This window comes from Macaca thibetana, chromosome 3 (genome assembly GCF_024542745.1).
Source record: "Macaca thibetana thibetana isolate TM-01 chromosome 3, ASM2454274v1, whole genome shotgun sequence".
In the NCBI taxonomy this organism is placed as follows: Eukaryota; Metazoa; Chordata; class Mammalia; order Primates; family Cercopithecidae; genus Macaca; species Macaca thibetana.
The window spans coordinates 81996063-82023742 of record NC_065580.1 but is presented as its reverse complement, the minus strand read 5'-3'; the positions used below and the strand labels follow the sequence as shown (position 1 = coordinate 82023742).

General features: G+C 36.0%; 2 protein-coding genes across 2 annotated transcripts in view; both read left to right on the top strand.

The window, feature by feature from the left end:
* Positions 1-27680, top strand: part of NDUFA4 (NDUFA4 mitochondrial complex associated) — a 711072-nt gene that overhangs the window by 14085 nt on the left and 669307 nt on the right. The gene's annotated exons all lie outside the window — the stretch shown is intronic.
* Positions 1-27680, top strand: part of THSD7A (thrombospondin type 1 domain containing 7A) — a 495713-nt gene that overhangs the window by 244836 nt on the left and 223197 nt on the right. Inside the window, exons 3-4 of the mRNA XM_050783030.1 lie at positions 2330-2578; positions 5210-5391. Of these exons, the coding sequence (XP_050638987.1) occupies positions 2330-2578; positions 5210-5391 (431 nt within the window). The remainder of the gene's footprint in view (positions 1-2329; positions 2579-5209; positions 5392-27680) is intronic.

Here is a 27680-nt window from a genome sequence, read left to right as displayed (position 1 = left end):
TGATGGTTGAGTGCCACCACTTGGCCCATACCACCTCAGGATCCAATTATTCCCATTGTATTTAAGTTTTGTAGTTGAGTGACTGTGGTTTTCACTGTTAGATCTGACATACAGAGAAGAGCAATTACAGGGCTTTTCAAAGATGCAGGTGCTACCCTCACAAATCTATTTTGCAAGGCATTGGTCAAGGGTATATCTTCTAGACCTCCCAGCTGGAATGAGTAGGTCTAAAGTGACTAATCCACTCCACCATCCTAATCTCCCTAAGCCTTTGGATCCCTTCCTCTACAGTAAACCAAGGGAGATCAGGCATTTCCAGCTCGCTCACAGTGGGCATCTTGTATCCATATTTTAGCTAGCCAAGCAAATAAACCATTAGACCTTTTATAACTCCCCAAACTACAACATTAAATGCAGAGTCCCTAATTAGTGGGCCCAAATCAATAAATTCAGCCTGACCCAACTCTATCTTCCTTCCACCATTATCCCACACTCTTAATATCTACTCCCATGCCTGTTCTCCAGATTTCTGTTTATATTAATTAGAGAATTCAAGCAGTTCTTCTCAAGTATAGCATACCTCCTCATGGGTCATACTCAACCTTACCTCTAGGGGCCTGCCAGGACTTTAGTTATAGGTGGAGAAGCAAACAGGGGTGTTGGGAGTGGCTCCTGAGGAGAATCAACATGATCTTGCCTGGCAACTGCCTCAGGGGAGGCCATCACCATTGCCTCAGGCAGTGCAGGGTTTATTTTCTCAGACAAAGGTGGCAAGGCTGATGGCAGCATGGGTTGGAGAGGGGATGTTGCCAATACTGGGGATAGAGAAGTTGTTTCTTCTGGAAAAAAAAGTTTCATCAGAGTTTACAAACTCTGTGTCCCCAGTTTCATCAGAGTCTTCCCACAGGTCCCCATTCCAAGTTGCAGGGTCCTATTCTTTCCCAATCAATGCCCTCACTTTAACAGTAGACACCTGGTGAGGCTTTGCATACACCTTTCCTTGCAGGTGACCCATTCGCATGATAAGAGTTTGTGTCTGTATTGCCACAATTTCAGCTCTTTTTCAACAGAAGATAAGTCTCTCAAAACAATCTTAGTAGATTTGAAGCTCAGTATCTGCTTCTGAAGCTAGGAGTTAGAATTCCTGAGTTCATCATTTTCTTTCATCACTTTTCCACTGAACTTAGGAGCAACGAACTAACTTCATTATGTTTCTTGGTTCTCCATTTATGGTCAAAGGTATTATGTATAGAGTCACTAAACTCCTTGCCTCTCATGAGTGATGAATCAGGAGCATCAAATGCATTTATTTTACATAACTCCCTAAACAGTTCATGCCAAGGATTATGAGTGTTCTCCATACTATTAGAAGTAGAGTCCTTAGCATTTTGGGATTTAATATTATGCAGCCAACTCCAGAAACCCCAAAACCAATGAAAGAACTCCATCCTTAATATTCTGTCCCTCCAGAACCACTCCTGGTACCAAAATCTATATTAGTCAGGGTTCACTAGACAGACAGAACTAACAAGATAGATACATATAAAGTGTAGTTTATAAAGTATTATCTCACATGATCACAAGGTCCCACAATAGGCCGTCTACAAGCTGAGGAGCAAAGAGAGACAATCTCAGTTCCAAAACTGAAGAATTTGGAGTCTGATGTTTGAGGGCAGGAAGCATCCAACACTGGAGAAAGGTGTAGGCTGAGAGGTTAGGCCAGTGTAGTCTTTTCACGTTTATCTGATTGCTTTATATTCTAGCCACACAAGCAGCTGATTCAATGGTGCCCACTCAGATTAAGGGTGGGTCTGCCTTTCCCAGCCAGTGACTCAAATGTTACTCTCCTTTGGCAACACCCTCACAGACATGTCCAGGATCAATACTTTGCATCCTTCAATCCAATCAAGTTGACACTCAGTATTAATCATCACAGTTATCCAGGCATATTTACTTGATTCCCTAAACAGAATGGAAATTAGCATATGTTAACAGTTCTTGGTTTCTCATTTTCTAAATTAAAACAAGTCTGAAATGAATAAAATGAACAGTATGGTAAACTTAGCTTTAGCTAATTTTACTTAATTAACTTTATTTTCTATTTCCTATGAATGGTTTAACAACTCTTAGAAAACAGAAGAATATGCAAATGTTAGCTTTGAGTCTAACTGCTTTTCCACATCGTAAAGGTTGATGTATTTTCAATGAAATTGGAATCACACCTCCAAGTAGAAATAAAAATGCCCAAGTTGATTCACTCTTGAGTGTAGAAGACAAAGTTCATAACTGCCTGTGAGTCTGTAATGAGAATATCAATGCTCTTTTACAGCTTTTGCCAGCAAGAGAAGCTTCCAATGACCTTCCAGTCCTGTGTGATCACCAAAGAGTGCCAGGTTTCTGAGTGGTCAGAGTGGAGCCCCTGCTCAAAAACATGCCACGACATGGTGTCCCCTGCAGGCACGCGTGTAAGAACACGAACCATCAGGCAGTTTCCCATTGGCAGTGAAAAGGAGTGTCCAGAACTGGAGGAAAAAGAACCCTGTTTGTCTCAAGGAGATGGAGTTGCCCCCTGTGCCATGTGAGTAAATAAAGAAGGGTATAGTGTCTGCCCAAACGACATTTGCTCAGCTCTTTGATTTTGACTGAACAGTATTCTGAGCAACAGTAATTTTTACACACACAAAAATATATCTTTACAAACAGTATCCTTAAAAAAAAATGATTTTACAGAGTAAAAGTGTCTCTGACAAACTAAATCTCCATGAAATTTTTAGCACCCATTCTATGTTTATGTATTTTCTATAACAGGAGTTGCCAAAATTTTTCTGTAAAGGGGTAGATAATTAAAACATTAAGCTTTGCTGGTCACACATGTCTCTATTGCAATGACTCAACACTGCTATTGGAGCTAGAGGTAATATGTAAACAACTGAGTGTGGCTGTGTTCCATTAAAATTTTATTTAGATATATAAAAAAAAGTGGCAGGTTGATTTGATCTTGGGCCACAGTTTGTCAACCTCCATTTCACAAGGCAAAATAAACTTTCTAAATATAGATTATCATTAGCTATTAAAATTCAGTACTTTGTATAACAAATCCTGTTCAATAGAGCAAAATACTACATCAAAATAATGAGACTTTAAGTTCCATGAGGACAAAGACTGTGCTTACTAATATTAGGAAAGGGGTTGGGTTTTTTGCTTGTTTGCTTTTTGTTTAATTACTAGCATATATCACAGTACCTGGTACAAAATAAGTGTTCAATAAATATTCGTTGAATTCAGATTAAATAAGACACATTCTGAAACATTTGGCAGTATGACAGTATTAAAATATAATTTCCAAGTTATTATTGTGAATTATTTTGGTAATAGCAATATTTCAGCTTAATCTGTATATAGGATATTTATAAAGCAACTTATGTTAGTTTTTCAATAGAGATGTGTGAACTTCATTGAGAGCATCTCTGGATTATTCCAAACATTTAAAGAACATGCATATAGCTAGATCTTTATGAACCAGTGGGGAGGCAAATTACTACTACTACTATTCCTATAACAACAACAAAAGTAATGTTTTATACCAGATATATAATTCTGCAGCACTTTGGACTCATCCGTTGTGCTCTAGTGTAAAAAGTGACTGAAACCTCCACAGAGAATTTCCTCCCCAATGTCTCTGCCTATCCCACTGATTGTTCTGGTTCCTTTCCACATAATAGGCTCAAGGAAGTTGCCAGGATTTCCTGTGTTTTCTCTCCTATGAGTTTCTTCTATTTTTGTTGCAAGCTAGGTGCTTTATTCTTTTTCTTCTCAGATATTCAAACACAATTAACAAAATAAATATATATCCTTCAGGATCTTTCTCCATGCCCTTTTTTTGGGGTAACATTTTTCACAGAATGTGTAACCAATTTACATTATTGAAAGACTATTCCTCTCATTGGACTTTTTGGCGGGACCTAAATCAGAACTTCAATTTATTTAAAATGCTTATTGCAACTCCCTTAACAAATGGTCTATTTGGTTTTGCTTCGTTCCCCTTCAATCCCCAAGCCAGGCATCAATTATCTGTGTTTCTAGAATTGACCTGAGTGCTGCACTTCCTTTATAAATTAATGTCAGGTGTTATTTCTTCATGACCCAGTCCCACAATTCGTTAAGCAACAAATACCCACTTGTAAAATTTAAAAACAGGCATGAAGTTCATCTTTACTGTCACAAAACCTTACCATTGACAGAGTGAAGAATCTAGATTAGACATCTGAGGGCAGTTTAACCTTCTGCCTGATTCAGATGAATATTAGCACATCCATTTGCACCTATGTTGGCTGTTCATCTGATTACTAAGGAAGCATCTTGGTTAAAGTGACACAAAGTGCTACATGAGTCATTTTCTTTGTGCTTTTACAATATCCATTTTCCTTGAGATAGAGAAATGCCATCACTTCCTATCTTCGGTGGCATCGGGAAAGGTTTCCCTAGCTATCTCCTTCAATCACATGTTGGACTGACAATCCCCTGACATTTCTCTCACATCATAATCTTGATTGGAGCTTTAATTGAGCATCAAAGATCTTCTTTCCTGTGCTCCACTGATGAGAAGTGCCAGCTCTTTGCATCATGCATCAGTACTCATTAGGAATGCTCAGTGCCACAAAAAAAAAAAAAAAAAAAAAAAAAAAAAAAATTCTTACTCTTGACAATAAAGAGAAAACTCTGATTTATTCTCTTATAATTTTTAACCCTAATACACAATTATAATTTTGCTACACTGTGCAGTTTTCATTTATTTTATAAAAGGCAAAGCAAATGTTTTGGTTCATCATCACTCAGAACGTTTCCCATTTTCATATTCAATCCTCCTTTGTTTATAGGCAAAAAGAAAGGGCAAGCCTGGGTTCAGCTTAATTGAACATAAAATTTCATGTTTTCAGCAGTATGCTCCGTTTTCATAAAATATTTATAAGTAACTTCCAGTAATTGCAATTAAAACAGGATCACCCTAAATTTAACCCCTCATTAAATGGAGCACTGCAGAGCATAAAGAAGGAATTGAAACCAAATATGCACCATACATGTAATCTATGATGGATTCACTAGGAAAATGCTTTTGAGACTAATTTTCATTAAAAGAAAGTATGACAGGAGTAGAGAAACATGTCATTCAGTAATTATGGTTGCTGCTGGTGGTGTTTTCTTTATTTAGGTATGGCTGGAGAACTACAGAGTGGACTGAGTGCCGTGTGGACCCTTTGCTCAGTCAGCAGGACAAGAGACGCGGCAACCAGACGGCCCTCTGTGGCGGGGGCATCCAGACCCGAGAGGTGTACTGCGTGCAGGCCAATGAAAACCTCCTCTCACAGTTAAATACCCCCAAGAACAAAGAAGGTAACCTTTGCTTTCTTCTCAAGAATTCACTTATAAAGACTGACTGAGCATGTGATGGCTCTGAAGGGATATATACACAGCCATCCGGAGCATGAGAACTGCATTTCTGTTCACATTGTGGTTGGTATTCACTATGGTAAACAGGTAATCCACATTATGGTTGTGAAAATATTTAGTACAACTCCATCTTTGATCAGTTCTGGTTTACTGACAAGTTTCTTTAAAATTTTGACAAAGGCCTTCTTGACTCAACCTCTGCATCAAACTTTAGAAACAATAATTTAAAACTAGAATAAAAATTTATTTGTAAATATACACAGATCATGCAAATATATATTCTAAATTCCAAAATTATATAAGAAGTAAAACCTGCTTGTCAAAAAAAAAATCTTATTTGGAAAAAATGTGGTTAAAAATAAGTTAATTATGATACTGAATAAAATTGTCAATTTCGATTTAAATAAGTACAGAATAGAAACTACAGTAAAAGAAATCTTTAACCCAAAGGCACTTTTTAAAACTCTTCAATTGTTTGACAGATATATCTTTTTTTTTTAATTATATCTGTTTCAGGACCAGATGTATTAAGGGTACAAAAGAATAAGTGAATCCAATATGGCCCAAGCTAAAACTATGTATTTTAGATATTAATTAATATGATTCTAAAATTATCATAATTATTGGATCAAGTGTATATTGAATGAGTAGATCTTAAGTTCACATACAAATATGAACATTTTTAAGCAGTACTGTCAGCAGTCTTTATCCTCCTGTCTGAGGAATAACAGGACTTCTTTCACTGGCACATTGAACGTATATCAACATATACAATTTGTTTAAGAGAGTGAGGATAGAAACACCAATACAGATTGCATGTCATGAAAGTCCTCAAAGTTATCAGGAGAGCATGTAGACAAACAAGTAATTAAAATGCCATATGTATGCCATACAACCAAGATTCAGAATGAGCGTAAGGGAGTAGTAGAAACAGAGCCCTTTATGGAGGGAGTGGCACTTGAGCTGAGTGATGACAGAGACACTACTTACAGGGAAGCATGGCAAGAGTGCAAGAGGGAGTTCCCTTCAGGCAAGGGAACAGTGTGTATTAAAGCACAACGCTAAAGAAAAACAAAAACAAAGGACAAATCTCACCAATAAAGATGAGCGTGTTGTATTTGGCGGGTTGTGGAGAGGGGCGGGGAGGAGAGGAGACGAGAGGACAGGATTGGATTTCCTAGAAAATACCTTGGTAGAAAAAGAACAAGGATAAAGGCCCTCTTTGATATCACTAAATGAAATACCAAAAAAGGAGAATATTTTGGGAAGGAATATGAGCAAAAATGATCAGAAAATATGATAAAGAACCAAGAGAAATGAATGTTTTAAAAACCAAAGAAGAGATGGCTTCTCTGCCCCTCCCAAAAAGGACTGACACCAATGACCAGTAATTCATAGAAGATAAAAACTGAAGTTTTGCAGCTGCAACTTTCAAAATTTAATTGTTCTGTATCCACTAACTTTACACAGCATGTCAACTCATTTAGGAGTCTAGCCGAGGGATACATTTTACTACTAATGTATCTTGAGGTTATAAGGAAGTAGCATAAAACATGTAATGTTAGTACATTAATATTTTCTTGGCCACTTTAATGGCTGCATTTTAACACTCTTAAGTAGATTTATGATAGCAGTCTTTCCAGGGTAGTATAATTTCATTGCTAGAGGTAGATCGGATTTTAGTTTTGGAATGTCAATTATGTCCTGTAGGTTATTACTTTCCAAAGATCCTTGGAATTCTGAATTGCAACTGGGTATTTTTTTAAAGCATTTTCTTTTAGAGCTCCCCCCCGCCCCCGACCACTGCTAAACCACTGCAGACACCAAAACAGTCACAGATAAAGAAGGAAAACTGAAAGAATATCATTATTTAGATGTAGTTGTTAGACTAAAGCAAATGCCAAAGCAAAGGTCAATAGATATGGAAGTAATTAATTCACCTAAAATTAATATTTATCATGTAAATATGTAACATGAATAATTTAGGAATGTGTGTCCTTTCATATCATATGCCAAGAATACTAATGAACTTCTTAAAGTCTTTGCACAAACAGTTGATTCTCCCTAAAAATGTAGAATTTATTCCACCAAATTTAGACTCTGTTAGTTTCTCTCTGGGAGCACCTAACATTTCCCAATAGGAAACATATGCAGTATATCGGTATCCCAGGGGTGACATGCGAAGTCTATAAATATGTGTGAATGGAGAACAATTAGACTGTGGGCTTGAAGATTATTCACACTCTATGTTCAGTCATGTTCATATGAAAGAATGAAAGCTTATCTTATGAAAGAGAGAAATCCCTCAAAACAACTCCCCCAGCTAATAAGAAGACAGTCATTTCAAGAATCCAAGACTGTGTAACCATGAACAACCTGTACTACGAACAACTCAGTTTTACTTAAGGAACAATCTACACTGTTCTTTTTGCAGATTCACACCCTGTGTTCTCTAGATGACTTGTTTTCACATATAACCAAGATGTGAAAAAGACCCTAACACAAAATAAAATACTTTAACTCAAAAATAAAATTTCTTAGTACAAAAAATACTGAAAGCAAGTGATATGAAATTTATGTAAACTTCCTTTATTAACTTGGTGCATTGTGTTACACAGGGGAATGGTAATGACTACCTTAGCACAAAGGCAGAAAGCATTAATGACTTTACTCATTGGTATATTCCCTACTACTAAGTGACCCACACCATAAGGGACAGAAAAATTCTTATCCTTGGAGTTAATATATTTAATTTCCAAAATAATAAAATGTATCATATTAAAGTACTCACAAGGTCTTTAGTATAATATTCACAATTTGGTATGCTGTTTGTGTCAGTGGAATTATATCATCAGAACATATCCTAAATTGGAGATAGCACCTGTAAACAATAGGAAAAAATACATCTAACTGATATTAGACAATGTCTATAGTTTATTATTGTACTGCTCTTAGCTGTAGGTAACCCTCCCAATCCTGACAACAATCCCCCCACAATATTCAGGTGAGCAGAATTTCTACTATATCATTTCCGTAGAAGAAAGGCTCCACAAGTTCCCTACTGAGAATGTCAGTAGCAAAACCCTTGACAGTTTTTGTTCAGCCAGCTGATCAGATTTCCAGTAGACTGTGAAGAATATCCAGCTTATGCTGGTGTGAAATCTACCCTTATCAGAACATGACAGGAAGAGATCTTGCCTGTGGGGAGGTTTTCTGCATGAGCCCTAGAGAGCTGATGAACATGTTGCTGATCGTTGGATGCGTGGAAGTAAATTGATTCTTTTTAGAGTTCAAAGTAAAATGAAAGTAGATTTTACCTACAGTAACTCAAGAAATTCTTCCATTTAGTACAGATTGAACATGTTTTTAAATGAGAGAAACTAAAAGTATTGGCTATAAGGCACCATTAAGCTTACAGTGACTTATAGGAAACTTAAGAGCATTACTCTGTAGAAAACACATTAAAAATCCACACTAAAATCTAGATATTGTCTGTGGGATTGAGGGTTATTAGGAAAGACAGCCTGGATAATAAGCCTGTATGATGACATAGAATGAGATATAGCAGCAGAAAGGATTAGAGAATCAATAGGAAGATAGGCAGAGGGATGGATGATTGAACTGTGAATGGATAGATGGAAAGATAAGTAAAGAACTCACATTTCCTCATGCTCAACAAAGAAATAAGAAAATAAAATAGTCACACCATTGCTAAATGGAAAGTAAATTATTTATCATTGTATTTTGTCTACAATTTCCACACACAAACCCACTTTAGCAAAAGCTTTTGGAAAAAGAGAAAAGAAAAGAAAGGCTATGCTTATGGTGCTATTTCCCTGTTATTTTAGAAAGTAAATATCAGAGTGTGCTGAAGTCTTGTGCTGTGTCTTTCCTATTCCTCCGTTTTGAAACAAAAGGTAGGTGAGAATATTTTACATGATAGTTCCACCCGAAGTGTGTATCAGGGAACCATGGGTCGCTGATACCTAAGGGAGTCTCCATAGATTCTCAGATGCAATCCTTAAGTCATTTAGGAAAGGGAATGGTTTATTTTTACTTTCTATTTTGCTAAAAATATATCAAACCTGTCCCATGAAGAAAAATGATTTCATGTTTTTTGACTTTCTATAATGCCCTTATACAGATGTAAATTACGGGAAAACAAGATTTTTAAATTTACTGACTTCTAAAACTTTCACTATGATACTATAATTATACAAACAGGCATATAAAGTTTGGCTAGGAATACTTTTTGAGAATAATATAGGTATAAACACTCCATAATTTATTGTATTTCTAAGCATACCACTTTCTGCTCATTTTAATGTGGTAAATGAAAAAGAACTAGAACCCATGATGGCTACAGGTTGGAAACACAGTGCACTGTAAATACAGTGGGATGTAAAAAGCACTGGAAAATAATACAGCAGGTCCTCAAATAATGCTATTTTGTCGATGAACATTTTGTCATAACATTGACGAGAAAAAAAAATCTATTCCCAGCTGAGGCTACTGTCTCTATGGAGTCTACGTGTTCCTCCCATGTCTGCATGGGCTTTCTCTGGGTCTTTTGATTTGCTTACATGCCTCAGAGATGTTCACATCAAGTGAACTGGCATGTTTATGGAGTCCCTGTCTGAGTGAGTGTGGGTGTGTGCGTGAGCACACCCTGAGATGGGATGGTGTGTTGTCCAGCCACGGTTCCCACCTTGCTCCCTAAACTGATGGAGTAAGCTCTGGCCACCCACAACCCTGGTCTGGAATAATTACGTAATAAATGATCTTACTTGTTTTTAATCTTTCTTAAGTGTATGTATAGCTTAGATTTATTTCAATGTTTAATATTAAAAGTGTTTTGGTCTTTATTTAGAAGTTTAGTGATGTTTTTGTGACCAGAAATATGCCGTGGAAACTTAACTCTCTTGTTTGTATCAATTAGCCTATGGAGAAATGAGTTCCCTTTTAGCGATGAGTAGTTAAGGTTTCCAAGAACCTATTGGTGATGTTAAGTGAGGACTTACTGTATATAATAATTAAAATATAGGAATCCCCAAAGGTATCAGAGCCTCCTCATTAGCCAGTCCTCTGGATATGTTGTGGGAGAGAACAGCTTTTACCGTATGAAATTACTCTGTGAACAGTAGACTACAAAATGGGAAGTAAGATGTCAAGAGGTTCAGCTACTGGGGTAAAAGGTAATAAAAACTCATGCTGGGAATTAGATTAAGGTAGTTAGTGGTCTACCCAGAGGTAACGTAAGAGCTTTTATTGGAGAAATAGCTTACTGATGAGACTTCAGGAAGTATTCAACCAAAAAGGCAATCAGAGAAACATATCAAGAGGCAGCTCAGAAGTCAAATAAACATGAATACTGTGCTTTATACCTTTAACTTGGTAGGTTTTTAGTAAACATTTGCTGTTTGATATATTTATTGTCCCCTTTATAAAATGGTACAATCTCTTTTAATTTCTCTGAAAATTTTCTCTTGAATATTTCTGATATCCACCCCCACTTCCTTAAATTCTGTTTCACAAAGAGGCTATATTCACACTCACACTGCCTTTTATCTCTGAATATAGAACTGTTTACACCTCTGAATTTGAATAGAGGACACATTATCTAGTCCTTAGATCAAATGACATGAGTCAAGATTCACACACCTTGTTTTCAGTTTGGACATTAATTTAAGAGAACACTTTTTATTTCTTTTATCTTTTCTAATTATGGTATATAGTTTAAAAGTCACTTTAACTTTTCATCTTAAGGCTATTTTCAATAGAACCCCAGATAGAAATCAGGAAACCTGGTTTTCATTTCTGCTTGGCATGTATTCTTAGGCACATTACTTAACTTTATTTGCCTGAAGATACCTATTTATAAATTACTCTTCTGTTCCTATTCAAGCTATGTGACAAACTAGTTTACACGAAAAAACAGCCTTTATATAACACCTCGTCAAGATTCATGCACGTGGAATATATTGTTTGGGGAAAAAGGTAGAAACATTAAACACTTTTCTATTTTATTAGCTAATTATGCATGTTAAAAATTTAAGAGTAATTATGAAGTAAAAATACATATTTTGGTTTAATAACTACTAACATATTTCTATAATTGTGTATTATACAGTAATATAATCAATTATTAATAATTAAGTAATGTGCATATATATTTTTTCCAATGTTGTTTTAAATGATCTTAAGGGCAGAACTGAGGTATTGACCAAATGATTCCCCAGAACAAACCAGCAAGGCTGAGCTGCTGATGCTTTCTGTGGTTGCCCTTGGGTGGGGATGGTACAGGAAAAGGGTTACACATTTTGGGAACCTAGGAGGAGTGAAGACAATAAGGAGCATGACACAGAAACTTTAACCAGAGAAAGAGAATACAGGCAAAAATACTGCATTACTTCATTAATCTCAAAGGATAATCACGTAAGTAGAGAAACTCAACTTTCCTGTAGAGGGAGATGACAATTACATAGGTCAGCCTCAGGCTTCACTTAGGAGAAAAATAAGACTCACTAATAATTCTAGTTATGGGCCTGTATTCATATTGGTTTTAGTTTCAAATTTATGCTTACTTCCATGAGTCCAAAAACTGCAAAGCTGAGAAATTAATATAAGAAATTGTATCATTCCACTGGTACTACTAGAATACCTGAAATAAACAAATGCAAAAACTCTCTAGATGAGAATACCTTAACCCAAGGCACAGGATTTACCCTGTAAACTGCACCATCCAAAATTATGAATTATGCAAGGAAAAATAATCCATCATAAATGAGATTTAAAATGCCTAACAAAGAGTAAGATTAGACTCCCAAGATTGGAAATACTATATTAGAAATAGCAGATAGAGGCCAGGTATGGTGACTCACGCCTGTAATCTCACCACTTTGTGAGGCTGAGGCAGGTGGATAGCTTCAGTCTGGAAGTTCGAGACCAGACTGTGCAACATGATGAAACTTTGTCTCTACCAAAAAATACAAAAACTGCCAGGTGTGATGGCATGCACCTGTAGTCCCATCTACATGGGAGGCTGAGGTAAGAGGATCTCTTGAGCCCAGGATGTGGAGATTGCAGTTAGCCAAGATTGTGCCACTGCACTCCAGCCTGGGTGACAGAGAAAGACCCTGTCTCAAAACAAACAAAAAAGCAGATAGAGACCATAAAATGCTAAAAACTTATTAAAGATTTAAAGGAAAAACTTTACAAGATTAAAAATAATGAGTCAGAATAAAAAAGACCAATTTTTTAAAATAGTAGTTTTAGAACTGAAAAACACATTAATTGGAAAGAAATAAATGGGTAGTTTGGACAGATTGAGCTAAAGAGTTATTAGTAAACTGAAGACAAACATAAGGAAATTATTGAATATGCAACACTGAATAGAAGTTGAAAATAAAAGTGAGGATAATAGTCATGCAAAGTTGAATAAGAAGGTTCAGAATATAACAATCAAAACAAAGGGAGAGAAAATGTTCCAGAAGTGATAAGAAAAAAACACAGATATACAGAATTAAGAAAAACAGGAATTTTCAAGCAGGATAATAAACCTGCACTAGAGACAATGTAGTGAGATTTTGGCTCAACAACTACAAAGATTTGTTAAAAGGAATAGAGACAAGAAAAAGATTATTTACAAAGGAATTAACAAATTAATAGTGAAATTTTCAGCAGCTACAGAAAAGTGAAACAACACTAATTATATATTCAGAGTACTGAGAGGAAAGTAACGGGCAACGTAGAATTATTTACCCAGCTACCTAACTTTCAAAAATATGAGCAAAATTTAGACAAAGGTGAAAGGGATTGCCTCCAATAAACCCTCACTGAAAAATTGCCAAAGGATTTTTAAGAAGAAGGAAATCAAACCAAGAAAGATTGATTAAAGATGAGCAAAGAATTTGGTAAACACATGGATAGTCTAATTAAGCAGAGATATGTGTGAAGCAATGCTAATATTATAATGCGCAATTAGTTGATGAACAAAAGTAATATAGGATAGGAAACAATAAGGGGTATGTTGTTTAGGAAAAAGGTGAAAATATTGAGCACCCTTCTATTTTATTAATACTATGCATGTTAAACATTTAAGCATAATTATTAATAATACATATTTTTGTTTAATAACTATTAATATATTATTATATAATTACATATTATTACACAGTAATATAATCAAGTATTAATAATTAAGTAATGTGCGTATATATTTTTCCAATCCAATAGAAAAAATAAAAGAGGCTGGATAAAATTTAATCAATTTAATAGAAGTACTAAATAAGAAAAAATATACCGATTTTTTTACATGGACTATCTGATATCAAATAAAGACTAGAAATGGAGCTTTAAAATGTCAAACTAAAAGATTATTACAGAAAATTATTTTGTTTTAACTATAAGCTGCATCTGGGAGACAAATCAGCTGTATTACAAATGTTTACAGTGACCAAACTAAGAGTGTGGACTATTCAGTCCGAACAGTCACCCCTGCTGGAAAACATGTCGGCAGACTAACAGATCACACAGTATATTAATATTTTCTAGTCAACAATGCCACCTTTATATACAAAGCACAGGTAAAAATAATATTTTATCAAGGAAATAACATAAGATTAATTTACCATATATGTGTTTAGTGTCAAAACTATTCAGGAGAATAAGAGGTTGGATCAACTAAATGGCATTTGATAGAACATTTTCTTAGATAATAAAAAAATGCCCAGAATTTTCTCCAATATTTTTAGAGTGAAGGATAATCTTCACAAATGTAAAATTCAGAAACAATCATGTTACCAAATTGATATTTTTCAATGAAGCATGAAAGCAATTGCCAACTTCTAAAATTGAAGGATAGAAGCATCTGAAAATTCATGAGTATTTCAAACCTGTCTCTCTTTTTATCATTCTAGTTTTTCCCAGTTTGCTAATGGAAAAGACAAAAATGACATTAGCAAAGAAATTATTACCTAGACAAGATCAAAAAATTTATGGTGTATCTTGTGTCTTGTACAAAGTCATGGATGATGTACTAATAAAGTATATGAGTAATATTAAGCTAATAATAAAACATTGGATAATAATCTTGTGACACAGAAATATTTTAATAGGTTACAAACAATAGAATATCTCTAACAATATGAAGTATAATGCGTACTTATAAATTCCCACGGTTAAGTCCCAAATGCCCACTATTAAAATGTAGTAATAATAATGATAATGATAATGACAATATTAATTACATTTATTAAGACATTATATTAATTATTTGGTTGTTTCAAAGATTAAATGTGTATGCTGGGAACACACACCTGCAAGGATTTAACGTTAAACTCATCCTGTGTTCATTCTCCCAAATGTTGTTTTTCTGAACATCAATTACAGTAGAGGAAGGGTTGCAAATTTAGGTATCTCACTTGTTATTTTTTCATTCACTCAGCAAACACTTATTGAATAATTATTAGGGTACAACACTGATGTGGACATTGAAGATATAATTTTTATGTTTTTATTTTATTTTACTTTGTATTTTAAGTTCAGGGATACAAGTGCAGGTTCGTTACATAGGTAAACTTGTGTCATGGGGGTTCGTTGTACAGATTGTTTCATCACCCAGCTATTAAGCCTAGTACTCATTAGCTAGTTATTTTTCCTGATCCTCTCCCTCCTTCCACCCTCCATCTTCCAAAACACCCCAGTGTGTTTAGTTCCCCTCTATGTATTCATGTGTTCCCATCATTTAGCTTCCACCTATAAGTAAGAATACGCAGTATTTGGTTTTCTGTTCCTGTCTTAGTTTACTAAGGATAACGGTCTCCAGCTCCATTCATGTCCCTGCAAAGGATATGATTTCATTCTTTTAATGACTGTATCATATTTTATGGTGATTTTCTTAAAAAGTAGACTTGATACCTGTCATCAGGAAGCTTATAGCTTTGGACTTCCATGAGTCCAAAAACTGCAAAGCTGAGAAATTAATATAAGAAATTGTATCATTCCACTGGTACTACTAGAATGCCTGAAATAAACAAATGCAAAAACTCTCTAGATGAGAATACCTTAACCCAAGGCACGGGATTTACCCTGTAAACTGCACCATCCAAAATTATGGCTGACAAACAAGGCTGACATAGGGTGACTTGTATGAATCTGTCAGTTTGGGGCTGTCTAATCCCTGAGAGTGCACTACACCATGGTCCATCCTTAACAAATCTGTACCCTTATTCCTCAGGTGAATTTGTTTTCTCTAAAGCATATATCCTCAAAATATAGTTTAAGAATCACCTGGATGCTTTAAGAAAATGCAGACTTTCCTGGATATTACCCACGGGGGTTGTAATTCTATAGGTCCTGAATGAGGCAGGAATCTGTTTTTTTACAAGGATTGTCACTGCTCATAATCAAGAGTTGACTTTACCATACAACTAATGAGAGTGCTTTGGGCCCCAAAGCTCATGCAATTTAGAGAGGCCTAATTGTTACAACAACAACAACAAAAGTCAGATTGCAAAATTCCAAATTAAAAATCACTCACTAACATCTCTGCCAGGGCCTTAGAAGAGCCCAAACCTTAAGCTTTATGGGCTTCTCAGTAAATCTACCCCTAATTCTAACATAGATTTTTGGCCTCTATTATAGCCAATGAGAATGACTACTTTAAGTTGAGAAACAGAAACACATGCATTGTGTCTTGAAAAGCCTTGCTTCCCCCATAGCTCTAGATGTATAATTGGGAAGAATGGAATGACTAGAAAAAGTCACTATGTATTTTCCTAAGTGAACTGGACCTTTCAGTTATAATATTAGTCTTTTCTACATTCTTTGACCCCCAGTTTTAGATCCTTGGGCCCTAAATCTTTAGAAACTCACAAGACCTTGCTAGTATTTAAGCTGAGAAATTAGAGAAGGGCAGATACTGTTTCATCTTACTTCATACCTGTAACCTGAGATGGAAAGAAGCCATAGCAGGTAATACACCTTCCATTAATGAAAGAAAGATGGTGGGTAAAATGTCATCTAACTTGACACTATCAAGTGACTATAGTATCCGTGCTTTTTGTAACCCCTAAGCACTTATTTCATCGAGTTCGTTGTAGATGAATGATAGCGCCAGGAGGAACTTTGAAATGAGTACTCAGGGATAGGGATGTGCACTGGCGAATGAATAGCATTTTTTCAGAGGCACATTCCTGCTATCTAAAGATATAAAAGAAATGGTTTGTGGCTAGGGCTGGTTGTTCCCTGCCTTGCTGATGATTGCTCAATAGGGAGCAGCTACTTTCTCCAGTGTTAACAGAGGAGTGCGAACTACATTGTAGAACTCATTAATATTTATTCCTTCTAAAAGCAATGGGCGATAAAAAAGGGAAATAAACCAAGGAGAGTAGCAATGGGAAAAGAAAACCATAACAACAGATTTATCTTAGAAAGGTCTCATCATTTATTGCACACAAAAATGTGCTCAAAAGACAAGGATGCAGCTCATATTCTAAATTTGAAATCCACTAAAAATGTCTCTTATTGGGGGAGCTAATTTAAGAAAAAAATGGCACATTGAATGCAATTCAAGAACTCAAAGTAGTATTCTATATTCTTATAATTATATACACTGGTTGTACCTCTTTACAATTTTACATTTTCTGTACTTGACAAAGCTACATGTCCTCAGTGTTGGAGGCTGTGTTGTATCCGTGGATGCACAAGAACTCTCTCTAAGCTAAGCATCACCTACCCATTGAAGCAAAACCAATGCTATTTCAGTTCCTTTTCTTTTGCTACTCCTCTATTTTCTGCCTTGAAATACCTTCAACCATTGTCCCAATTATCCAAATATCTCCTCTTTTAAAGAATCTTTTTCAAATTGCAAGACCTTAATCACCTTCCTTTATCCAAAGTCTGTATAGCCCTTTCCTGCCGTATTTCTTGATTTGCCATTTGATTTCATATGATTCTATTCTATTTATGCCAACTTCCCAAGATTTTAAGCTTCTGCGAGAGGGCATAGTGTTTTATCCTTCCCTAAACTTCTTTAGTACAACTTGCATTCTTAGCAGAGGTCTGGGTACATTTGCTAATTGTATCCTTTGGAAATATCTTTTTAAAAGACAGAGAAATGCCTTCAGTTAGAGGATGTTGACTTCCTGGACATTTAATTTATAAGGTTTCATTTTGAATTAACGTACCTTTTGCACTAATTCATTCTTTATCTCTTATGCTTTTCTTTCCTTTCAAAGGCTTAATGAGATGACATATGTAACATATGTAAATCATTTCCTAGCATAAGGCCTTGCATTTATTATATGCCAAATGAATATTAATTGCTTTTGTTTATGTGTTTACTTTTCTGGTTGAATTGAGAAAAGGGAATTTTTTAAATAACAGTTTCACTCCAAATCTTTAGCATGCAATAAAGACTAATTGTATATTAGCTTGCTAGTTGAAAAACATAATGGAGAGCAAATAATACTGTCTCTTTACAGTTTGTGTTAAAATCCTGCCATGGGCTAAAATTATATACAAAATTGTTCCTTTCTTGGGGAAAAAAAAATAGACCTTTTCTAAAGCTTTCATTGTATTATTTTAGAATAAGAATAAATATAATTAATTTTACTTCTATAAGTATGGTAGTCAGAATAATTACAGCTTCCCTTCCTTTGTGATTCAGAAGCCTTGCGAATTTTAAGCAGTACTCCATTGCCAAAGAATTTTGACGAAGATACTTATAGTAACCCTCAGATTGTTAGGTTACTCTAAAAACAACACTTTCACCATTGCTCAACCTTGGAATGCCACACTGATTCATCTGCCCCTTATATCCCACAGGATTTCCGAGGATCTAAAATGCCCTTGGATAGGCAGCTTTATGCCTGAGAAAACTTAGCCCTTGTTGTTAAAATAATAATTATAGCAACTAGATACATAAAAACATAGGGTTTAGAGGATAGCCGTGGAGGCTCATGCCTGTAATCCCAGGCCTTTGGAAGGCTGAGGTGGGCAGCTCACCTGAGGCCAGGAGTTCAAGATCAACCTGGTCAACATGGCAAAATGCCATCTCTACTAAAAATGCAAAAATTAGCCGAGTGTGGTGGCACACGCCTATAGTCCCAGATACTCAGGAGACTGAGGCACAAGAATTGCTTGAACCTGGGAGGCAGAGGTTGCAATGAGCCAAGATCACACCACTGTACTCCAGCCTGGGTGACAGAGCAGACTCTGTCTAAAAAAACAAAAAAAAAAAAAAAAAAAAAAGAGAGAGAGAGAGAGAAAAGAGTTTAGAAAACACTTTTACTGTTTTATATGCGCTCAGCTAGATCTGTTTAGAAAGCCTTGGATCAATTACGTTTCTACTTCATTAAGAATCCCAGAAGTACTGTGAAAATACAGTTATGTTTTTAACTAGGAAAGCTATTGACATTTCTCAAAGCCCCCTACAAATCTGTAACAAGGGGGTAAGAAAAGTATCCAACATATTGTGGTAGATAGTGTTTTCCCATTAACACATGACTAACCTGATAATTAGAGAATAATTTTCTCAGACATACTGAAACAATCAGTGACAAAGCATGGACTCAATGCCTTGTTTTTGACTCTAAAGTATAAACTCATTCCAGGCATACTCACTTGCCCTATGAATTTGCTTCAGAATAAATGCGCTGGGTATAGTAGCTGTCTACAAGTTTATCAAAATCATCAGAAGTGCATCATATTAGCTGATAAAGTTTCTGTTGCAAAAATAAACAAAAATGGCCTAGAGATATACTTCTTATAAAAGAAAATTGAAGGGAAAAGCATAATTTCAGCCCTTTATAGGAGTTAACACAATTCACTTTATTCTGTGACATGATTCTATAAGGTCAATATGGAGTCTTGTTCACAGTTATTCGAACCAGTATTATGTTGAGCCATATGATATTGCTATTTGTATAGGTCAAGATCTGTCAATTAGTGGCAATTTCATACGGTTCAACTGAAAAGTTACCTTTGACGTATTGTATCAAGTCACCTGGTATGAATTACTCTCTATCCCAGACTTGACATTATCAGAATCAAGCCCAGAACAGCTAGCTATGAATCGCAGTGACTCTTTCCATGGGAACAATATGCATTTGTGCTGTACGCAGTGTCCTCTAGATAGGGCAATGATTGTCTTCTGTAAAAATATGTAGATTTCCCCATAGTAGATATTCTTTGTGGGAAAATAACTCAAATTGATGGCTTCAGAGTGACTGGAATTCATCAAGCATTGTTTATGCGCAGTTAGAAAAGAAATCACTTGCAATCAATGATGTGATTTTTAATATTATGTCCCACTTTATTGTCTATAAATACCGACAATAAAGGGAGATAAAGTAATTTTAAGAATAAATGGATGAGGAGTGTGGGGCAAAGGAAAAATGCTAGTAGAAAGAGGATATCAAACCAATAATGAATATAATAAGGATGACACACAAAATGTGTATCATACGATTCTGTGAATTTCTTGAAGTAGGCCACAACTTCTGGCTCTAAGCTTGTAATAGAAATTTGCCGCGCCCATTAGACAACAGAAACCAGTTGTAAAGGAGAAGCACCACAATTTCTGGTTCTAGAGCCAGAAAGAAAATTCACCAGTGGGCTTTCATAAAAAGGACACTGTAACTGTGTTGAATTACAACGTTATTAACATCTTTACAATAAACACCACAATGAATTTTATAAGGAAGCTTTTTCTTTAAGCAATTTTCTTATATGTAGGCCACTAGTATAAATATCAAAGTGTAATTCAGTAAAGGGAAATAAGTGGGGGTTGATGCGATATGGTACAGATTTATAGGTCTCACTAAGCTGGATAACCCAAGGATAGACTTCGAAATGGATGTACTAAATGAATGGATGTACAGCTATTCCCTCAGGCAATCCTCCTCTGAGCTTTGATAGAGGCAGAGAGTTCCCTTATATCCCCTGACACAAGCGTCTGGAGTACAGCTCTTCTGGTTGCTACTTAGGTGCAGTTAAATGCAGAGACACATTTTCCAACCATCATCTCAGTGAGGATAGGATAAGCATCCTCAAACGGAAATCGAAAGGCTTGACAAGACATAATCTTGAATAAAATATTATTCCACTTCCACAGGGGATCCAGGCCTAACTGGATGCAGGGCAAAGAAAAAGTTTATCTAGGCACTGATAAAGGAAAATTAAAAGTCCTTAAATCTATTTGCTGGCTTGTAACCCATAGCAAAAATCTGAAACAGATGCAAGAAAGACCCAGTATTAACAATAATGCCATCTCTTAAAAAAAGTAATTTTGTTTTCTAGGATTTCCTTCAAAAAATATAATTACCAAGTTTCTATCTATAGAACCAAATGTGTTAATTTGAAGTAATAATGATAATGATGCAGAGGATGAGGAGGATGACAGATGCTTACTATATGTGAGACACTATTCTAATTATTTTACATTTATTTACTTGTGAGGCCCTCACTATAATCATATGAAGTAAACACTATTATTACATAATATGGACATACAAAGAGCTTAAATAATTTTCTTAAGGAATGTAACTAGTAAACATCATAATCAGGATTGTGAATCAAAGTCTGGTTCCAGAACCAGTGATCTTAACCACTGTACCACAGAGTATAGGGTTACTACTTGTAAGCCAGTTTTATGTTAAAGAAAAGCTATCTAACCTTTCAACGATTATTGGTTTTAGAAAATGTGCCTCTCTTTTAAATAGTGATTCAGTCTCATAGCTAATGGTCTATTAAGGTTACTCATATTTAATCACAATAAAACTGCACTTCACCACTTCACATATATGATAATGTTCTTGTTTCTCTTTTCCATGACAGGAAGGTATCCATACATTTACTCATTGAACCCATGTTTACTGAGTGTCTTCTGTGTCTTAGGCACTATTCTAAATGCTGAAAATAGAGAAATGAACAGCAAAAACACTATTCCTGCTGCAACACAGTTTACACTTTAATGGAAGGAGAAAAATTATATCCAAAGAAATAAAATAAATAAGAAAATATCAAATAGCAATAAGCACTATGCAGAGAATTAAAATAGGGTTATGTGAAAGAGAATAACTGTGTAATAATGTTATTTAGATAACCAGGTTTTATTTGGATTCCCACATGTATATATCTAGCCCAAAATTGTCCCCTGAGAAACAAACTTGCATTGATCTTTCTACTTGACGTCTCTAATCATAACACTCAGGTATGCTTCTTTTTCCTTCATATGCTCTTATAGTGGCAAAATACATGTTTTTATAATGTCAGAGTACCTGTGTCTAAATAGTAGGAGCTCTATAATCTTGAATTGATTGAATAGATGTGTTAATATAAATTTCCTAAAGCTACTTAGGGGAAAAATATTAACAGACTAGGTGACACATAATGTGTTCAGTAAATATTTATTGAATAAGTAAATAAACTGACTCAGTAATAAACCCAAGGGTCTATAAATACGATTATAGACTATTCTGTACTCTAGAAAAATGCCTTTCTCTGATAGCCAGAGAGATGAAAGGCCTAAAACTTGTATATTTAGGAATATATCACAAAGCCTAGCAACTAAATAATTAAAATAATCAGAAAGCAAACATATTGTTAGGCTTCTGCTTCTATCCATAAGAGAATAAATGGAACCCGTCCATAAGAACAACTATAAAATTTAACAAATTATATAAAGCAACTGTTTTTAGGCATTGGACAAGAAGCCACAGAAGACGGTGATTACAGATATGAACTGAGCTTCAAAATTGCCTCCCTCTTCTATTGGGGGCTCTTTCCTGCCACAGAGGGAGGTGAAGACAAGCATAATGTCAGGTCTAGCTGAACAAAGGAGTCAGAAATCTAAGTGCTGGGCTATGGAATTGGCTGGAAATTTTAGGACAAGGTACAGAGAAGGGGAATCTACACTGGAGGGAAAGGACAGAGTCTAAGAGTCTCCAAATGGATACACTGTGAATCTTTGGCCAGAGCTTGGCTGAACACATGCGGGGTGATACCCTGGAGTCTAGCAGAGGTTCTGTGCTATGAGTTTGAGAACTGAAAGGTGATAGTATAGGTAGCACAGTGCTGAGAGATGCTGAGCTCCAGCCCTGTGAGAGTGAAGAATACTTGTTGAGCACCTCAGGTCTCAGAAAGATATGGTCCCAGAAGGTCCACACTGTCACAGCACAGTTCAAACACAAAAAGAACTAGCTCTAACGCAAATAAACTCAAACCTAAAAAGATCAATAGGATCTGCCAATAACTAAACTGTTCGACAGAACAAAACTTAACACCTTATAAAGGAAGATGACATAATCAAGGATCTCTACAATATACTGTTCACAGAGTACAAAATACAGTGAAAAGTCACTACACATAAAAAAAGGAGAAGAAAAAGACCCATTATTGAGTGAGGGAAAAAGGCAGTCAGAAGAAACATGCCATGAGATGGCCCAGATATAAGAATCAGCAGATGAGGACTTTAATCCCAGAACTCTGGGAGGCTGAGGCAGGAGGATCACTTGAGCCCAGGAATTTGAGACCAGCCTGAGCAACATAGTGAGACCCCACCTCCACAAAAATAAAATTTAATTAGCTGGGTATGGTGGCTGGTGCCTGTAGTCCCAGGTATTCAGGAGGCTGAGGTGGGAGGATCACTTGAGCCTGGGAGGTCGAGGCTTCAGTGAGCTGTGATTGTGCCACTGCACTGCAGCCTGGGTGACAAATGAGACCCTGTCTCCCCAACCCCCCCAAAAAAACAGAAATTACTAAACATATATTCAAAGACATAAAGGAAACAAGTGTCTTGGGGAGTGAACATATGAGACTATGAAGAGAAAAACAGACGTTATAAGAATGTGGAAATTCAAGAATGTACAGACTCTGCAATAAAAACTCACTGAGTGGGCTTAATAATCAAGGATTGCAAAAGGAAGGCTAAGTGATATTGGAGACAGATCAATAGAAATTATTGGATCTGAGTAGAATAAAGCGTTATTGATCTTGAAGACAAAGCAATAGAAATAGATCTAAAGAGAGAAGATTGGAAGGAAACAAAGTGAACATAGGGTGGGACTCATGCCTGTGATCCCAACACTTTGGGAGGCCAAGGTGGGAAGATCGCTTGAGCCCAGGAGTTTGATACCAGCCTGGGCAACATAGTGAGATGGCATTTCTATTAAAAATAAAAGTGAACAGAGATTCAGTGACTAGCAGTATAGTGTCATGGTGTCTAATAAATGTATTAATGATACTCCAGAGAAAGAAGAGAATGATCTGATAGAAAACATATTTGAAGAAATGATGGCCGAAAAAATCTCAAATTCAGTTAAAAAACATCAACTTAAAGATCTGCAAAGCTCAGCAAACCACAAGCAGGATAAATACAAAGAGAACAACAGGAAAAATACCCTATACTCAAATTTCTGAAAGATAAAGAGAAAATTTTAAAGCAGCCAGAGGAAAAAAGATACAATACATACATGTGAATAAAGATAACAAATAAGGGTTGAAATCTCAGACAATGAAGGGTGTAAGACAATGAAATAGTATTTGCTGAGAAAAACTGAATGACTACATTTGGTGCAAATATTCTTCAAAAGTGAGCATGATAAACAGACATATTCAGAGAAACGGTAACTGAGAGAACTGATTACTGAGCAGTTTTGAATGTAGAATGTGGAGATAGATTACCTGAGCCATGTAATCTTGGACAGGTTACTTAACTTCTCTGAGAACCTCTTTTCATCTTTAGAAAAATAGTAATAATATCATTTTTAAAAATTTAAAATAGAGGCCGAGACGGGCGGATCACAAGGTCAGGAGATCGAGACCATCCTGGCTAACACGGTGAAACCCCGTCTCTACTAAAAAACATACCAAAAAAAAAAAAACTAGCCGGGCGAGGTGGCGGGCGCCTGTAGTCCCAGCTACTCGGGAGGCTGAGGCAGGAGAATGGTGTAAACCCGGGAGGCGGAGCTTGCAGTGAGCTGAGATCCGGCCACTGCACTCCAGCCTGGGCCACAGGGCAAGACTCCATCTCAAAAAAAAAAAAAAAAAAAAAAAAATTTTAAATAGAGAGTCCATATATTGCACTTAGAACCAGGTCAGGCACATACTAAGCTCTCAATAAATCTGATCTAAACTGCAAGGCATGACCAATGATTTAGCAAGAAGTATGAGATGAAATTCAGCAGTAGCTCAATAGGGGAAAACATGCCCACAATCACAGCTTAGAACTTGGGGAATGAGTAAGTAAACGAGAACATCATGTTCCTCAGAATAACATCGTAATTTCCTTTTGGCAAATAAATCAAGGATCTGTGGAACCTCCACCATCTCCTCAGTTCCATGGAGCCTCATATAGTGGAACCAAACCTCTTGGTCTGGAAGAGAGATCAGCTTCCCTTCTCATGTTTGTGCCTTCTCATATCTGTTTGGTGCCAGCTAATCTAATACCAGTCCTGACCAATTGATGTGTCCTCCCAACTAAAATGCAGCTGAACCCATTGAAAAACATTCTTCTAACCAGAAAAAGGAGCAAGAAAATTCACAGCCAAGAAGGGCTGGGAGTCCTCTGAGGACTCCATCAAGAATGGAGACAGAAATAACCCCACAATAAGAACACAAGAACTAAGTGGAACACATATAATAACAGATACCTTGTTTTGAATCTACCTCTAAATATCCTCTCAAGAGTTATTTTCACGTTTCATGCCAACTGGTCCCCCATCAAGGGGAAAATAGAGGCTTAAATCCCTCTCCACCCCGACCCACCACTGTCTCCCTACAGTCCCTGCTGGCTGGGTAGCAATGCTGACATTTTTTCCTGCATGTTCAATGGTTCTTTGTGTCCAATTAAAAGGATTTTAAAACAGGTAGTTGTTTACATAAACTTTGAATAATGTAAAATATTAAAAAGCAAGGCCATCTTTAATATTGACACATAATAATTGAACATATTTATGGAGTACTGTGATGTTTTGATACATGCATACAATGTATAATGATCAAAACAGGGTATTTAGGATATTTGTCATCTCAGACATTTATCATTTCTTTGTGTTGGGAACATTTCAAATCTTCTGTTCCAGCTATTTTGAAATATACCATAAATTATTAACTAAAGTCACCCAACTGTGCTATTGAAAACTAGAACTTACTCCTGTGTATTTGTACCCATTAACCATCCTCTTCTCATCCCCCTCTTTCCACTACCCTTCTCCATCTCTGGTAACTATCATTCTGCTTTCTACCTCCGTGAGATCAACTCTTTTTGACTCCCACCTATGAGTGAGAACATGTGATATTTGTCCTTCTGTGCCTGGCTTATTTCACTTAACATAATGACCTCCAGTTTCTTTTTTCTTTTCTTTTCCTTGTTTCTTTCTTTCTTTTTTTTTTTAGAAGGTCTTGCTCTGCCACCTAGGCTGGAGTGTGGTGGCAGGGTCACAGCTCACTGTAGCCTCAACCTCCTGAGTGAAGCAATCCTCCCAACTCAGTCTCCTGAGTAGCTGGGACTACAGGCATGCACTACCATACCTAGCTAATTTTTGTACTTTTTGTAGAGATGGGGTTTTGCCATGTTTCCCAGGCTGGTCTCCAACTCCTAGGCTCAAGTGATCTGTCTGCCTCAGCCTCCCAAAGTGCTGGGATTATAGTGTGAGTTGCCGTGCCCAGCCTAGTTTCATCCATGTTGCTGCAAGTGACATAATTTCATTTCTTTGTATGGATGAATAGTATACCATTGTGTATATGTACCAAATATTGTTTATCCATTCATTTGTTGATGAACACCTGGGTTAGTTCCAAATCTTGGCTATAAATAGTGAATAGTGCTGCCATAAACATGGGGTGCAGGTATCCCTTTGATGTACTGATTTTCTTTCCTTTAGATAAATGCCCAGCAGTAGGATTGCTGGACTGTATGGTAGTTCTGTTTTTAATTTTTTGAGAAGCCACAGCACTGTTGTCCAAAGTCACTAATTTGCATTCCTACCAGCAGGGAACTCTTGTTCCCTTTTCTCTTCATTCTTGTGAGCATTTCTTATGTTTTCTCAATTTAATAGTAGCCATTCTAACTGGATGAGATGATCTCTTATTGTGGTTTTGATTTGCATTACCCTGATGAGTAGTGATGTCAATCATTTTTTCATGTATCTGTTGGCCATTTGTATGTCTTCTTTTAAGAAATGTCTAGTCAGACCCTTTGCCCACTTTTTAATGAAATTATTATTATTATTATTATTATTGGTGTTGAGTTGCTTGTATATTCTGGATGTTCACGCCTTGTTGGATGAATAGCTTGCAAATATTTCCTCCCATTTCAGAGGTTGTCTTTTCACTTTGCTGATTATTTCCCTTACTGTGCAAAAACGTTTTATTTTAATGCAATCCCATTAGTTTTTGTTTCTGTTGCCTGTACTTTTGAAATTTTAACCATAAAATATTTGCCTAGACCAATGTCCTGAAGCATTTCCTTGCTTTCTTCTAGTAGTTTTATAGTTTCAGAGCTTAGGTTTAAGTTCTTAATTCATTTTGTGTTGATTTTTGTGTATGGTGAGAGGAGTGTAGTTTTGCTTTTTTTTTTTTTTGTAGCTATTGTAAACGGGATTGCTTTCTTGATATCTTTTTCAATAAGTACATTTTGATGTATAGAAAAGCCATCAATTTTTGTATATTGATTTTGTCTCCTGCAACTTTTATTTTTATCAGTTCTAAGAGTTTTTATTGGTGGAAACTTCTGGTTTTTCTATATAAACAATCATGCCATCTGAAAAGAGGGACAGTTTGCCTGATTCCTCTTTCCTGATTGCGCTGGCTATTTCCAATACTATATGGAATAAGAATGGTAACAGTAGTCATCTTTATCTTGTTGCAGTTTTTAAGGAAAAGACACCCGTTCCATTTTATGTGATATTTGAAAACTCTCAGTGACACTATAGGTATAAGCAGAAGGTCAGCAGAGCAAAGAACTCCTCATCCCACATACATTGCTGTGGGTTCTCTCATTATTTCTGTCCAGAGGAGAAAACAATCTGAAATGTCTGAGAACAGTGAACTTAATAATAATAATAATACAACAGATAAGGACTAGAGTTGTAGAACTGCAAATAAAGTTTTAGAGAAAGAGTAATTCGGTAATTAGTATGATACTTAAAATACTATTTAAATTAACAAAAGAATATTGATAGTAAAATAACAAGATTTTGAGTGACTATAGTAGACTAGAAGTCAAC